This window comes from Dreissena polymorpha, chromosome 3 (genome assembly GCF_020536995.1).
Source record: "Dreissena polymorpha isolate Duluth1 chromosome 3, UMN_Dpol_1.0, whole genome shotgun sequence".
Classification (NCBI taxonomy): domain Eukaryota; kingdom Metazoa; phylum Mollusca; class Bivalvia; order Myida; family Dreissenidae; genus Dreissena; species Dreissena polymorpha.
In genome coordinates, this window is record NC_068357.1 from 120,306,484 (window position 1) to 120,322,217 (window position 15,734).

Below are 15,734 nucleotides of genomic sequence, written 5' to 3' on the forward strand. Positions count from 1 at the left end.
TTTTCTTGCTTAAAAAAACTGGAGACAAATTCATATTAACCTATTTGCTTTGTTTATTGTTATCTATAAAACATCTTAAAGTTGAATAATGTTCTTGTTAAAATAGTCATTTGAACATTACATGATATGTAACAAACAAAAACAATCATCTTATTGGCATACTTATTGGAAATGAAATAACTGATGCCCTGGAAAAATAATTTCTTGACCTCCAGATTATAAATGCTCAGTTTCCATTTTTTTATAAACAAGCAATAATAAGATGTATAAAGTCAGAATAGCAACCAATTTGAAACAGCGTACATCTTAACAAATTACACGAAATAAAGCTAACTCTTGATTCTATAACACCAATTGGTCATGATCAAATTTTACCAACACGGTGCAGATAACGACGAAACCGTTTAACTCGTTCGAACCTGTTTAAAAGAGAGGATACAACCTTAATGTATAATTTCAATGAAAATTTTCTACGTTCACAGGCTTATTGATTGCACCGACTAAAGAAAAATCTCAATGTAAACATTTCAAAGTCATTGAAAGAGCTTTTCATACAGTGCCAACCTATTTATTGATTATTTGTTTAAAGGTTAATACGTACCCAAAAATCTAGTCTTCATTGCTTCTTTGATTTCAATATTATCATTTGTAAACGGCACGAGATAACCTGTACGGGTTGGGTATCATTAAAACCAAAATAAATAATACCACAAATTATCTTTAAAAAGAAATACGCCGTTGATTTTGGTTTTTGTTGGTGAAAAATATGTATATCAGTGAAATAAAGCATTGCATCTCCTATTCATCTGGAATGTTCTTATCTGAATCACACCCATATAAATTACGGGGTGTTGCGCCAGTCTGTTGTCTGTTGTAGCTTACATCCCATTATTTTACTATTAGATAATATGTGTATTGACAACAAACGGAAAAACTATGACAATGAAATAACAACATACAGGGTAACAGGCCAAGTGCATATCACCCATTCATTTTTCAAATATTTACCAGAAGAGTCAGTTGTGTATAGGTAAATTTTGAAAACAATTTTAAAAAAACATCTTGTAACAAATCATACAAGAATAGGGAATAGCATTACTAATATGATATGCAATGTATTTGTTACCGAATGTAATAGTTAAGCAATTGCTTAATATAAGTGTATGGCCTTTAAGTGCAAGCGCTGCGGTGCTAACAATGAGCGAAATATAAAGGGGCGGACACACACACACACTGTATGAGTTCAAGATTTTGTGTGAAGTTGTATCCACTTAGCCTGTTTTAAGAGATATAATGGTTTCACGCTTAACAGATGACATCGTTGCAAAAAAACGTAGTGCTCCATCTCTTTTAGTTTTAAATGAAGAATTTGAATTTAATTTACGCTCTACTACACAAAATGTCACTTAAATTAATATATCTTTTTACATGGCTCGTATACTGTAAAATTCAATTATGTATATTAAATACAGTAATGTTGAAAGATGTTTAAAGATATCCTATTTCAAAGTGGTACGGATTTTTTTTATGAAGCAACTGTTTTATATTTTACAATATGTATTGATAATATCTGGTTGTTCACACACCTTTCTCCCTATATATAAATTATCGACTGAGAACGACTATCTATTAATAGATCCCAGAAATAGGAAATGACGTTGTTGAGAAATATAATTATCTCCCTGTAAATACACAAATATATTCATGATTTCACTGTATCTTCTTGATCCAACGGATTTCCGCGGTGTTTTTAACATAGTGTGAGGGTAGTTTAGAATCCTTATCGGATCTTGCCCTAATACAACTATGGTTTCATGTTTGTAAATAAGTGTTTATGTATGTAACATTGTCCATTCTGTGTATGTAAAAATTGTTCCCACGTCGAGATGTGTTGCGGTGTAAGTGCGAGATATATAACTGTCAATGAACCATCCTTTTTTGCGGATGTGGATTTCATAGTATGTATGCCTCGTTCTGCACCGTAGCTAGGCGCACACGCCGAAGTCTCAAATGGGAATATGTATGTCTGTTTGTATGTCTGTGTATCTGGTTGTTCACACACCTTTCTCCCTATATATATTATATATATATATAGGATAGCAGCATTTCTGCCTGCGTAAGGTCTTCTACTAATGAACCAAATAGTGTAATTAATATTACAGACAGTTTTACATATATGTCCTTTTTCAAAGTGGTATGTTTGTTTAATGAAATAATGGTTATATTGTTATAAATGTGAACATGACCTGATACTACCTCTTCTGAATGTTCAATTTATTTTGTCTCTGTATCAACGTTAAATCTGTTTAAACGAAATGCAACAAGATCGTATATGTTCGCTTTAAAGTCCGATTACATTACATTAAGTGAATGCATACTTGTTATCTTAACACTTGTTAATTAGCATCCCTGTGAGACTAGAGTGTTTCTGGTACTCAACGGAATTTCCAGACACGTAACCGTCCCCCTCCACAGACATGACGTCACCAACGGACATGCGCACTACAATTGTCTGGGTACCTTGATCCCAGCCGCCGCCGGTGTGGCCTGCAAAGGCGTAACCTATGGATTCTTGGTTCTTCTTCATTCGCATCGTGCCTGGTTTTCCCTTCGGGTTTCCGATCGTCATGGTAAATAAGTAAGTTCCGTTAAAAGGAGCAGTGAAGATTCCCGTGGTTGCGTTATACGCGTTGCCGAGGTTAAGAGGAACGACGCCGAAGATTACAACGCTGACCTGGGGAAAGGCGTGGTCGAGTGTGCCCAGGAAGGCTTGGAAGGCGACGGAGGCTGTGGAACCTGTAATGAGACCATGAGAAGAGTTGTTTTAATCCGACGCAATAACACAATCTACCAATGAGATTATCTGATGACAAACAGTTAATTATTCTCAAAGGTATGAATTGTAAACTTTTTGTTCATGCCTCATTCATACATAATATTCTGAAATACATTTGATTTTGTTGCACATGCGTTTTGTATACGTGGTTTTGTATAAATATCAAAGACATGTCGTATGTATCAATTATTTTTCATCAACTATTAATGACGAATGTTTGTGAATATCTGATCATAAGTACGGTAATTTATCAGACATGTGCAATATCGAAAGCGGTTTTGGAGCAAATGTCAAGTGTCATCTTACAACACTGTAATGTATCTCTCTTTGTTTCAAATGCAGGCTTATATGGCTTGCGAAACAAACACAGGATGTGTGTGGATTACTCAGGATTTTATAACAATTGTTTTCCCAGGCCCATAACGCGAGCGACATTATTTAATCTGCCGCCCGATAAGTTTATACACAACCAACCTCGTGTTAGTTCCGACCGTACGCGACTGGCTTGGTTTACACATAATCCATTAGAGACGGTCATGATTGCTAACAAAATATCGATTACGTTAAAAGTAGGTGCAAACCATGTTACACAGTTTGCACCATGTAGGCATGGCACGAACCAACACAATACCGGGCGTGTTTGCAGTTTCTTTCTACATTTAAGTACTGTATTTCAATCCAGATTAATGCACATAACATGTTGGTCTTCATGCAAGCTTCAGTGTTATCAACATGCCCAGTCTGACGATTATCAAAACTCAACAGTGTAAGATTATTATATTTAAGTATTTACTGTGTAATACGTGACTCTTCATATTTGCTCAGATTTTAATTGTGTTTAATAAATATATGTCAACGCTCATTACTTCATGGTAAGTTCCTGTTTCAACAAATTTGTATCATATTTATGGACTGATCCTAAATATTATTCAGGGTAAATAGTATATAGTTACCACAAAGTTGTCAGCTTTTTGCATTATAAGAAAATATTTGGCTCACGAAGACAAACATAAGACATACATAGCATAGTGATATTAATCAACATGATTTGCAGTATTAAGTCCACGTTTATGTTATTTTTCTGAATTGGCAAATGCTGAGCTTCCTACATATTTATATTATTACAACATTATCTTTAAATGAACAGCATACAAATTTTATAATATAAATAAAATTATACATACAAAAACCAGTCATCACCGACGTAATTCGGCTAGATAGTCCATTGGTAAGCGTGGCCAATATCTCATCAAGTTCGCTTATCCTCTGCGGTCAATTGGGTTTCCAAGGCAGCGGTTGCCATGTCCCTGGTCAGCTGATAGTTGTTCAGTTGGTTCTGGACATTCATAAGTTCTCTCTTCAGAGTGTCAACCTGGTGATGAAGCTCAATAACTACAAGTTTGTCCTGCACTGCATATTTAGTGCATTTTGGTTCTTCCGTCAAAACAGATGACACCATCAGCGACACCAACAAAATATCAGTACAATATGAATCCTAGTTATATCGAAACGTTTGCAAAACGATCTGTACTAGCCTCTTATCAAAGTAATTGTGCGTTCAGTGTATATATAGATCGGCTAAATTTACATCTCGAATTGGAGACGATTGCTCTGCCCACATAATCACGTGACCAAGCGGTTAAGCAAGTAGAAAATCTGGTAACAAAATGGTTTCTAAACTGATAGTGCCTTCGTTAAGATACTGTTATAACAGTAATTTCACTTCACGTTAAAGAATATTGATTTATTATTATTTTTATCACATGCGTAAAAATAATACCAAATGTAAAGTGCGATCTGTGTATGCTTAAGATATTTACTATAGTATAACTGACTTAATAAGTGGATATACATAAAGTGGATTATTGTGCAGGATTGTTAGAGACTGCTTTTGTGTGCAGGCGGTGGTTTTTAAGTTAACAGACTGGATTCTGGACGGTACAACTGACGCACCAAGTCAGTTAATTAACACCCACTGTCCGCGACAGTTTGATTGAAACCGTTTGGGAGAAACGATCCAAACTAAATCAATTATATCATTGGTTCAATTAAAACTTACTATTTCAGTTGTGACTGATTCATAGTCCGAGAAGCATTGACATTTCAATGCAATGATGGCCGTTTTTCAAGTTCAACTCGGTGCCACCAATACAAGTAATGTGTTCGGAAAGCCTTTTTATATTTCTTATGCCTTTTAATAAACATAAAGTCTCGAGCAGGCACAATCAGTACTGAACCAAATCTTTAAAACATCAATTTGTTCTAATTCCTTAACAAATCACCTGCATATTAAGGATTGATGTTGAACATATTCGAAACATGTTTAAACTGAAGGTACAGTCTTAAGGTCAACGGAGTTCATCTTCAAATTTCATGAGTTTAATACTTGAAATTGTCCTATGGAATTCGACAAAAAAATAGAAAGCAGGCAAAACTGTCAAATAAGAAAAATATATGTTGTATTGAAAGATGTTTTCCCCTTGTTTTCAGATGTTACCATTGAATTTTGCACTGAAAATGTCCTTCGCTCGCAATTTGTCCGACGAACATTGTACAAATAGCCTCTGACTATTCCACAAAGACAATGTGTGGAAAACAAGCTAGAACCTGTATCGACCGAGAGGGGACGTTATTAGGGACTTCATGAAAACATGGCTCGCGCGGTTCGCGCAAGGTTTTCACTATAATAAACAGACTAGCCCTTTACTGACAGAGCTTAAACTGTAATAAACAAACACTTTACTTTAATTGAGTCATGATTACAGGTAATTTACTCACGATGTATTAAGTCGTGATGATGTGTTATCCTACTCGCGTTATCGATATATTTAGCGGTGTGAACAAAATTACTTGCTCGTGGTAAACGACTAAATAAGCCGTTTTAAGCTATAACTATATGTCACGTAATCACACGTCATGCCGTAATAACATGGCTTGCATTAACTTAATTTTGTTTCATAGGGGCAGTCCATAACTTTCCCCTAATGTCAATTCATCCGTATAATAACGTGGAATAAAATATATAACAACAACGCCATAAATGAATTCCAGTCCAATTTAATATCTCTTTCGATTTCTGTAAATATTATTTATTTTTCCAAATATATACATACAGTCTGATGGCTACATGATTGGACCTCTCTTTGTCCGTACACATCTAAATCTATACGACGATTGTCTTATTTTCCGAAAAAGCATGCATCTTTAAATTGACAGGTTAATTTTTATAAAACTAAATTACCTTCTATTCAATTCTTGATTCGTCAGTATTTTTCGTCTTCGTACGTGCTAGTTGTTGATTGGCTGAATCACCTGTGGTTCCCTTGAACTTCAATGTAATCCAAAATGTTAATCTTGACATTTTAAGTAATCATCGCTGCAACCTGCGACATGTCAGTGTGACACCTGATCAGTCTCGGGCAATAGAAATAAACACTCGTGACCAGTGCTCCAGTGTTGTATGGGCTGCTGAACAGAAGAAGAGAAAAACAGCTTCAAACTAAGGAAGGCTTTTAATTAAGAAATAACCCATAACAAGACATTGATAAAACTCTATGGAAACAAACGAATTGCAAAAGATATCTACCGCAAAAAGACTGTGACCGTTTTCCAATAAAGATATATCCATGTATATGCGGCACACGTGATAGCTAAGTATTTGGCAGCGGTGAGACAGGAATGTTTGAAATTAAGTGTCCATTTTCAGCTAATAATATGGTACTCGCAGATGTTTGGATACAACACATTTCAAAGAAATATATTTGTCTAATCTCGGATTGTTAGAACATAAGTATAAGTCCGCCACAACAGTATTGGTACACCGTGCGTGGTTAGTTGCATGTAACAAGTGCACAGTTCTGTTGCTTTTATAACATACACGAAAAAATACTTCTTACATGTTTTATAATCGGGCTGCGTCCCGGCATGATGAGAATGTTGTGCACGCACTGCATTTTCTTTCTTTGTACTATAAATAAAATAGTGTGCGTAATATGCTCATTTTTAAGTTCATTCTATTGTTTTTTAATGTGCTAAACTATGGGTTCCAAATCAGAACATTGTTTATGTTACGATTGTTAATTACTTGTAATGGAAATTAAACTATTCAAAATTCACTTGTGTTCGTTTATCTAAATGGAATCAATTTCATTGTTGCAAGAGTTATACTTTTCCAAACGTTGTCTTGGTCAGTTACCAGTTGCTTCTTTTGTGGCCGTCTGACGAATGTGACCGTGTGACCTAATGTGTCTGCGGGCAATGGGTCAGGGAATGGTGATGTTAGTTTATCATCTAGAAATTGCTGCAAAAACAACGCACACAGTTGCGGGATCTGGATATTAACTAAATACTTGATTTACCATACCATAAATCGAGATCCATACCGTTTAATTATAATTGATATAAAAAATAAAGGATTAATATTGATCAACACCTGCTCCATATTTTTATCTGAAGCCAAATTTAATTGGTCATGAATGACCCCATCTATAGAAGAATCTACTTAAACCCAACGAAAATAGCATCGAAGAGTTATAAGTCACAATATACTTTTGTTTAGACGAACCCATTGTTATGGTCGTTGACAGTGCTGACATTAGTTGTTTATCCAAATTTCAGATTTATTGAGATCCCGTTTCGGAAATGGTATATATTAAACGCATCCAATTTATCTCTGGGGAACCGACCCATTCTCGGAATAAAATAAAACGCATTGACGCCGTATAACCAAAGTTTATTAACGTTTGTTTTTCGATTAGAAACGATACTCGGCAAAACATGTGTACCTAGACTTTCGACTTGTCTAGGAAAATGGCAGATGTTAGCAAACCGCGCAACCGATTAATTGATTGCTGATTGGTCGATCGATATTAAGATAAAAAAATTATAAACAAGTAATGTGAGTTAATCATTATTAGGCAATTACAAATGTCCTTTTATGATTTATACATGAACTAGTAGAAGTTTAAATGTGAATCTTTTCTTTTGCCAATACATTTAATATATTGTGGCTGCATGATATTGGAAAATTTACAAGCAATTACATAAAAACATACATAACTATTTCAGCTTGCTAATTTTTTGTGTATACCTTTTGAAATTTAACTTCCGTTGCATACACCATGTTTTAAAATGTAAATTTGACTTGTGAAGTTAATGCCGTACGTCGACGATTCAAAGGTATTAATTCCAAATATTCTTTTAAAACTGACTGAAACGCGTCGCTTGCAAGCCTCAGCAATATCAACAATGGCTTACACAGTTTGTGTGTTAACAATCGTGATTTTTTAAACAAAATTGACTTATTGGAAATGTCGAGTTTACATCAGTATGTGAAAAAAGTGTCCGAACAGTTTAGAAAAAAATGAAGTCTACAATTTAAATCGTATTTCACCTTCACGTTTCCGTTACCTAGAAGGTATGCGAGAATATGTGTAAAACAACGAAACTTTGGTAAATAACAAAACCAAAAATTTGTTCTAAAATTAACATAGCAACACTGAATGTCACTGTGGTATAGAGGTAAACAAAAATAAGGTTTTATAGATTTTTATATAACGAACCATTTTTAAAGCTGTCTGGCAGACTATAAACTACCTGTGTGAATATTTTGCTCAATACATGTGGTGAGAGAGAGAGAGAGACAGACAGACAGACAGACAGACACACAGACAGACAGACATACAGACATACAGATAGACATAGAGAGACACAGAGCGAGACAGAAAGAGAGGCAGAGAGAGAGAGAGAGTGACATACACACCGACAGATAGAGAAAGAGAGAGAGAAAGAGAGACAGAGAGAGAGAGAGTCAGAGAAAGAGAGAGAGAGAGAGAAAGAGAGAGAGAGACAGAGAAAGAGAGGCAGAAAGAGGGCGAGAATGAGAGAGTGAGAGCCAGAGACAGAGGCAGAGAGAAAGAGAGACAGAGAGAGAGACAGAGACAGAGACAGGGAGAGAGAGAGAGAGAGAGAGAGAGGGAGACAGAGACAGAAAGAGACAGAGAGAGACAGAGAGAGAGAGAGAGAGAGAGAGAGAGAGAGAGAGAGAGAGAGAGAGAGAGAGAGAGAGAGAGAGAGAGAGAGAGAGAGAGAGAGAGAGAGGAGAGACAGAGAACAGAAAGAGAATGAGAGAGAGAGATAGAGACAGATAGAGAGAGATAGAGAGTATAGAGAGAGAAGACTAGATAATATAGAGAATCTTCTCTCCTAGACTTTAGACTTCTCTCTTAGATATAGAGAGAGAGAGAGGGGGGGGAGACGAGCGAGAGAGAGACTGAGAGATACAAATAAACCTGCACCGATTAGTTTTTCAGAGGCGGAGAAACACCCTTAAACACTCAATCAAGTTCTTTGCTCGTATAGTTAATGATTTTTTTGTAGATATGTTATTATTCAAATTCTGATTAAAATATTAAAATGATAGTACAATCTAGTTTTAAGCCAGCATTTGTATATGCAAATAATAACTAGTGTATGTTTTACTTTTTATTCACACAATACTACTTAATATAGTGACTATCGTACACTTTTACATCGTAGCTGGATTGTATTACAATGAAACTAAATGTGTATTATGAAACGCTTGCATGCATTTTAGTTAATCATAAAAACGTTCAGATAGTCATTACCATTTTGAAGTATTTATATCTATAATCAATGAACTAATATGTCTCTAGTTGGGCAGCCACCGAATAATGTATACGACAAGATACTCCTTATCTCTGCTATCGCATGTCTTAATTAATTCCTGCATGTGTTGCCTTTACATACTTTTGAGGCGTACTTTTTATGTGGCTAAAGATATACAAATGCAAACCAAATTTGTAATATTGTCTTTGACAACGTTACTGTAAATGAATCCTAATTTGTACAAGGATGATTTGAATGTTAACCTATATGATGTTATGTAGCTTATGCTTTTAAATCAAGACGAGATGTCGTTGAAACTCGTTGTAATTTCATTTTATCGTCCTACATAAAAATACGGTTATGGTGCTATATTTTATTTATTACAATTGACTGCTTAATGGAAAAATTTTCTCTGATACGGCCATTTAATTTATATCATGATGTTATGAGAGGAAAGTGTATTTTCATTTAACAAATTTATGAATAATTCTGGTGCCAGTGTGAGGTTTGAAGCTCCTAAAAACCATCTTAAACAACCATCTTTGCATTTACCGTTCCAAAGCGGTGACCCTATGCTGCGTGTGTTTATGTACATGTTTTGTTTTGTCTTCTACAATGGATTTGCACCTTATTATTTGACAATTGGTTCGTTGCGATAAAATTTGGCCGCATTGTATATGTTTCCCTCCCGCTGCAGCAACTGCCTGTTTATTAAATTTCGAATCGAAGAATGATATCAACGCCAATTGTATTACTCCATTATTATCGACATTTTTTATGGATCGAGTACACAACAATATACCACTGGCCGTTTTAATTAAGTGTTATTGGTATTTTCTTTTATTTATTGGTATTATTTTAAGTCACACGGCTTTTCAGGGTTTATTTTCCATTTTAAAATTAACTACAAATGCGTTTTTTTAAACATAACATTTAAGTTGGTCATTTGTCCTGCATGTTATCGTATCCCAAAATGAGTCAACTAATGTTTACACATAACGATTGAATACATAAATTGTTATTGAAATAGGTTATCTTTTTATTTGTATGCAGCATACATTATAATTACGAAGATACTTATTTATGTTTAGTTACACGTAATATTTAAGCTAATAAAACCTATTCAAGTAGAAGTTTCTGACGGTCGATAACCTTTTTGATCCTTCCTCTGTTTGCATTAAACGTTTTAAGTTGTGTTTGCATGTGTTTTTGTTCCTGTTCTGTTCTGTCGTTGTTGTCATTTTTTTTCATTGTTTTCCCTGTTATAATATTTAAATTTCCCATGTTTTTGAAAATAATCGACGCTTAACGGTTTCAAATATATAAAAGTCACATTTGCATGATTATAATTTTTACATGGGAAAGGGTTTCTTTAGTGAATATAAGAATAGAGATTTTAATTTATGGTGTATTACCACCAATAGTGTGTGGCGTTTGTTTTTGAAGTTTCATCCCAACGGAATCTATATTGTGTAACGGTCTGCTTTTCGTCTAATAGTGGATGGGTATTTTGCTAAAAAGGATTTGCGTAGGTCAGATTTCAAACGACTAAATATTTGTGCTGGGTTTTCCTTAATGTATTGTATCAAAATAGTATTTGAAAAGAATAACTGAATTAATAAATATTGATTTAATGCAATGACAATTTAAAAAAAACACTACACCACCGTCATTAACATCTACCACCATCGTGAGATTTGTCCCTACGAGGCTGAGTTTGAAAATGGTTCCGGTTCGTTGAACAACATGGGCGTCAGAGGGGCAATTTTCCTTATATATTAACAATAAAATCTTGGTAACACTCTTAAAGTCACTTTTAAAGAAATCCGTTAGAATGTGGTAAAAAATCAAAAGTAAGCAGCTATGAAGGTAAGGATTACGTTCACAAAGTCATTCTTACTAAGGCTCTCAAAGAACATACGCAACTCTACTCAATTCAATACGTAAAATATAAAGAATGGGGCAATACTTACACTCCGCTTTTACCCAACATGTATACAGTAACGCAGCCGATGGATGAACCACAGCCGATGCTTACGTCGATTGCACGGTGTGATATTGGTCGCATTAAAATATACTCATGATCAACAGACGATTTATTACGGAGAAAGTCGATGTATCACGATTGCTAAAAGTAGCACGCGCATAGGCCACGGTTCATCGATTCACTCGTACTCTCATTAAGTTTTTTAGCTACTTATGAAAATAATAATATACAAGTTTTCTTAAAATACAAATTATAATACAACTACAAAAATAGTACTACCAATACTACTACTTGTACTTATAATTATAATACTAATAATATTTTATTTTTTTATTTTTTTATGCTATTGAGTTGAAATCAATGCGTGTACGCAGATGAAATCACTTAATTTCGCCATTGATTCTCTTCAACTCTCCTTCCGTCAAATATTGCCGAACTAAGCCGATTGTAGTTTCCCACAATTCCTCCTGCTTTTGCTTGTTTCGCGCGTCGCTGCTCGGTGTGACGATTTTACAATCCACCCAATAGAGTCCGTTCACTCCGGCGTGTCTGGGGTTAACCGTGAGGTCGATTGAACATTTGGCACCTTGAAATGGCGATATAGCCTTCCCAGAACACTGCATAAGGCACAGTATACATTTCCTTATCCCTGTGTCCCAGTCACGATAAAATTGAGTGTCGACAATGCCCGGATGGACGCTATTTATAGTAACATTGGAACCGCAAATCCTGCGACCCATTGCGGCGGCTTGCATGATTTGGTAAAGTTTGGATCTGCCGTAATAATTCCTGCTGGAAAAATCGCTAGGTGGTCCGGAATAGTTTATGGTCTTTAAATCGAACGTACCCCATTCGTGTGCGACGCTAGCCATAAGCAGAATTCTACAGTCGGGTCCGGACTGTTGCATGACGCCAAGCAATTTGGCGATCATTACAAAGTGACTGAGATAGTTCACCTGGAGCAACATTTCCATGCCGTCTGCTGTTTTTTGATACGGAATCCACCCCAAACCGGCGTTGCAGAACAGCACGTGGAGTTTTCGACCGCTTTTCTTGTATGCTTCGCAGAAGTTCGTCACCGATTCGAACGACTCTAGGTCGAGATGCATAAACTCAAGCGCTAAAGTTGTGTTCTCGGACAACCTAGATGTCTCTTTAGCTTTTTCTGCTTGAAAGTCCTGGTTCATTTTCGCGATAGCCTCCCTTGTTTTAGACTCTGAGCGGCATGCGAGTATCACGGTCGCCCCCATCATAGCCGACCACTTGGCGATTTCGTACCCGAGGCCGGAGTTCGCACCGGTGATCAGGATGATTTTATCCCGTGTCAATGGCACCATTGGAAACGACGGTCCACTGCCCATTTTTCAATTAGCCTGAATAAATAATATCCCAACATACATCTTTATAGTAGGGTTCAAAGAAAGTGTAGACAATTACGGAAGAATGTTTCAAACGAATTAAGATTCAAATTAGTTTCAAATAATAAGATTGGCATCAGCAAGAATATGCCGGATATAGTGTTCATCAGAAATTCAGTCGACTGAAATTCTAGTACATATAAGCAAATAGGTTTAGCTATAGAAACTTGTAAATTATGTTTCCATTTTTATCATATTTCACGGTTTGGTTTCCAGTAATTTAAAAATATGTGACTTTGCCGTCAGTTGACAAATTGAAAACAATTGTTTCAGATTTGCATATATTTGTTGTAGTTGTGATATTTTGTGGGGAAACATTAATATTGAACAATAACCATGCTCTAAAATATCCACTATATGCATCTTTTGACCGATTTAATAATTTGGAGAGTTCTGATGTTATTGTTATAGTTTGTGACATTACTAGAGTTGCTTATACAATGTATAAAATGCACCACTCTCTGTATGACCACGAATGGTCGAGTGGTTTAAATGCTAGACTTTTACTCTAATGGTAAGTGGTTTGAGCCCAGTTGAGGATTGCTTTTTTTCTTTCTTTAGTTTTATTCTTTTTTTACTGGAGCTATATAGTTCCAATGTTAACATGTATCAAATTGTAAGCAATAAATGCCAAATTTCAATGCATGCCAACATATATGAAAAGGTCCATTTAATGCTATTTATCATTTTGGTTCATCGATACGCATAACGAAAGTTACTGCGTCGCATGCCTAACATTGCGTTATTGTGTACAATAACTTATCTGTAGTATAATACAATAATTTGATACATTTGTGTACTAGTTCTAAATTTGACATATATTGATCATATAGTCTACATATTTGATGTTTTATATCGTATTAAAACAGACTTTGAACGCTAATTACAAGGTTACTTCCCATTTGAAACTTAAAACCGAGACCCATTTATTAAAATTCGTTTTCAAACCGTTGTTAATGAAATTGCAATGATAATTTAGACTCCTGTAAATTAAGTGTACTTTAATTTAAGATCGTAATTTTTTTCAATATGCCGGGGATTTAGTTGGGCATGCATAAATCCAATACAAATTTACTGGTTTCATTTACAGCATCTTCATGATAAAAACTCAAACACAAGAAAAGAAAATCGATGCAAAATCCTTTTTGTTTGAGTGCATACATGTGTTAAATTGCAAACAAAATGTAATATTTAATACATTCTTAAATATTTAAGCAATATTTACACTGCACTTACCGTATACGAGTTACTTATGAATATACAATGTCCATGTAGACCACTAGTTAACAAGCATATTCTTCTTATAAACCACTTTTATTGGAACACTGTAGTGTTCTAAATTTTGACCTACTCCAACCCAGATTAAACTGTACGTTATGCTTAACATAAATATTGGATAGCTATGTGATAATTCTGTGATAACGATGTTTGTCGTCTGTTACCCGATTCAAATCTACGCATGTCGAATAAGAGCAAATACTGGGCACCAGTATCATATTTATCAATCGTGTTACATCGACTATCCCCGGATGGCTCCACTACTGACCCAATCTCCACGCAGAGTTGTCGTTCCTTGCTCTCACATACAACTCTGCGAAAGGCTCAGCCCTCCATTTTGTCTATAAAATAGATAAAACCGAACAAACGCATTCAACGTATATTTGATTGGATATTTAAGATCGCATGCATTAAATTAAGAAATATGACTTTTAAATGTACGATAAATCGTGCAAAAACTTGCGATTTTTAATGCAACTCTTTGGAACTAATTTATTGCCCATTTACGCAGATGGAATCATTCCACGCACTTCACAAATGTAAACAATTGAACGTATGTTTTTTGAGTGACGTTAGGAATTGCTTTGACGTGTGTATGTATGTTGGTTTCTTAACATAAAAAAAACCATATCAATTTTATAATAATGAATTAAGACTGATATAAGATATCATGGTATGAGATGGTTTTCTTTAATGCAGTGAATGCAATGTAACCGTCGTGCAAGAGATTGTTTAGTATTCTGTAACCTCAATGATGAACGCTAGGAATGATCATGACATAAATGAGACGCTTTCATAACAATAGTCCGTTCTGAGCCCAACACAGAGGTGAATGTAATGTAACCGTCGTGCAAGAGATTGCTACTGACCACTAGATAGATTTATGAAATAAATCGTCTGCTGATCTAGAGTGGTTTAATATTGATGAGGGTTAATCTACACTATGTTTTGTTATCATAGTAGTACACAAACATGTATTTAAATGCATAAACACAATTTTAATAACCTGTAAAAGTTAAATTATGCTTCCTTTATATTGTTCAAGTATTATTAGACCTTCATTTAAATGAATACAGAGCCAGTATACTGCAATGTACATGTAATACTTATTTTTCTGTTAATATACATGATAGTAGGTTTAAAGTAAATTCCTACTATCATAGTATCGTGTGCAACCGGCATATATTTACTGTATAGTAATGTCCGAAATGTGATAGTGCCGTTTGACATTTCTTTTCGCTCCTTGTCCATCAAGTTATCTTCCCTATCTTGTTTTTAATCACAACTTATCGGCGATATTATATAGATAATTCCGTACACAGAAGTAAATAAACTCGCCCATAATATATCAAATGACAAGATAATTACGGCAAGATCACTACGGTAGAACATGATGTCCTTAATTTATCACAAACAAAAGAGGCGGTTCTTTATAATTTTGTATAAAAAATCTGCCCATTCATCTTACGTATTTTTTTCATCCGTTAGATACGGTCGCCTGAGATCAACCGTAGTTTCCCAAATTATTTCCCTTTTTGCTCGATGCCCGTAACATATTCATGACTTAAAATCTTACTGTCGAACCAAA

General features: G+C 35.1%; 2 protein-coding genes across 2 annotated transcripts; both read right to left on the reverse strand.

Moving 5' to 3' along the window:
- Positions 1–343: 343 nt before the first annotated feature.
- On the reverse strand, positions 344–4,738 carry LOC127871228 (C1q-related factor-like). The gene is made up of 2 exons (XM_052413970.1): positions 4,021–4,738; positions 344–2,796 (listed from the first exon to the last, which is right to left on the reverse strand). Exons 1-2 carry the CDS (start codon positions 4,031–4,033, stop codon positions 2,387–2,389), a joined length of 423 nt encoding a protein of 140 aa, XP_052269930.1. The 5' UTR covers positions 4,034–4,738; the 3' UTR covers positions 344–2,386.
- A 7,027-nt stretch (positions 4,739–11,765) lies between these two features.
- LOC127871227 (WW domain-containing oxidoreductase-like) lies at positions 11,766–14,330 on the reverse strand. The gene is made up of 2 exons (XM_052413968.1): positions 14,105–14,330; positions 11,766–12,823 (listed from the first exon to the last, which is right to left on the reverse strand). Exon 2 carries the CDS (start codon positions 12,809–12,811, stop codon positions 11,831–11,833), a length of 981 nt encoding a protein of 326 aa, XP_052269928.1. The 5' UTR covers positions 12,812–12,823; positions 14,105–14,330; the 3' UTR covers positions 11,766–11,830.
- Positions 14,331–15,734: the final 1,404 nt, after the last annotated feature.

Bases quoted from the DNA above. Each gene is read 5' to 3' on its own strand.
- LOC127871227 (XM_052413968.1), bottom strand. From the start codon at position 12,811: ATGGGCAGTGGACCGTCGTTTCCAATGGTGCCATTGACACGGGATAAA.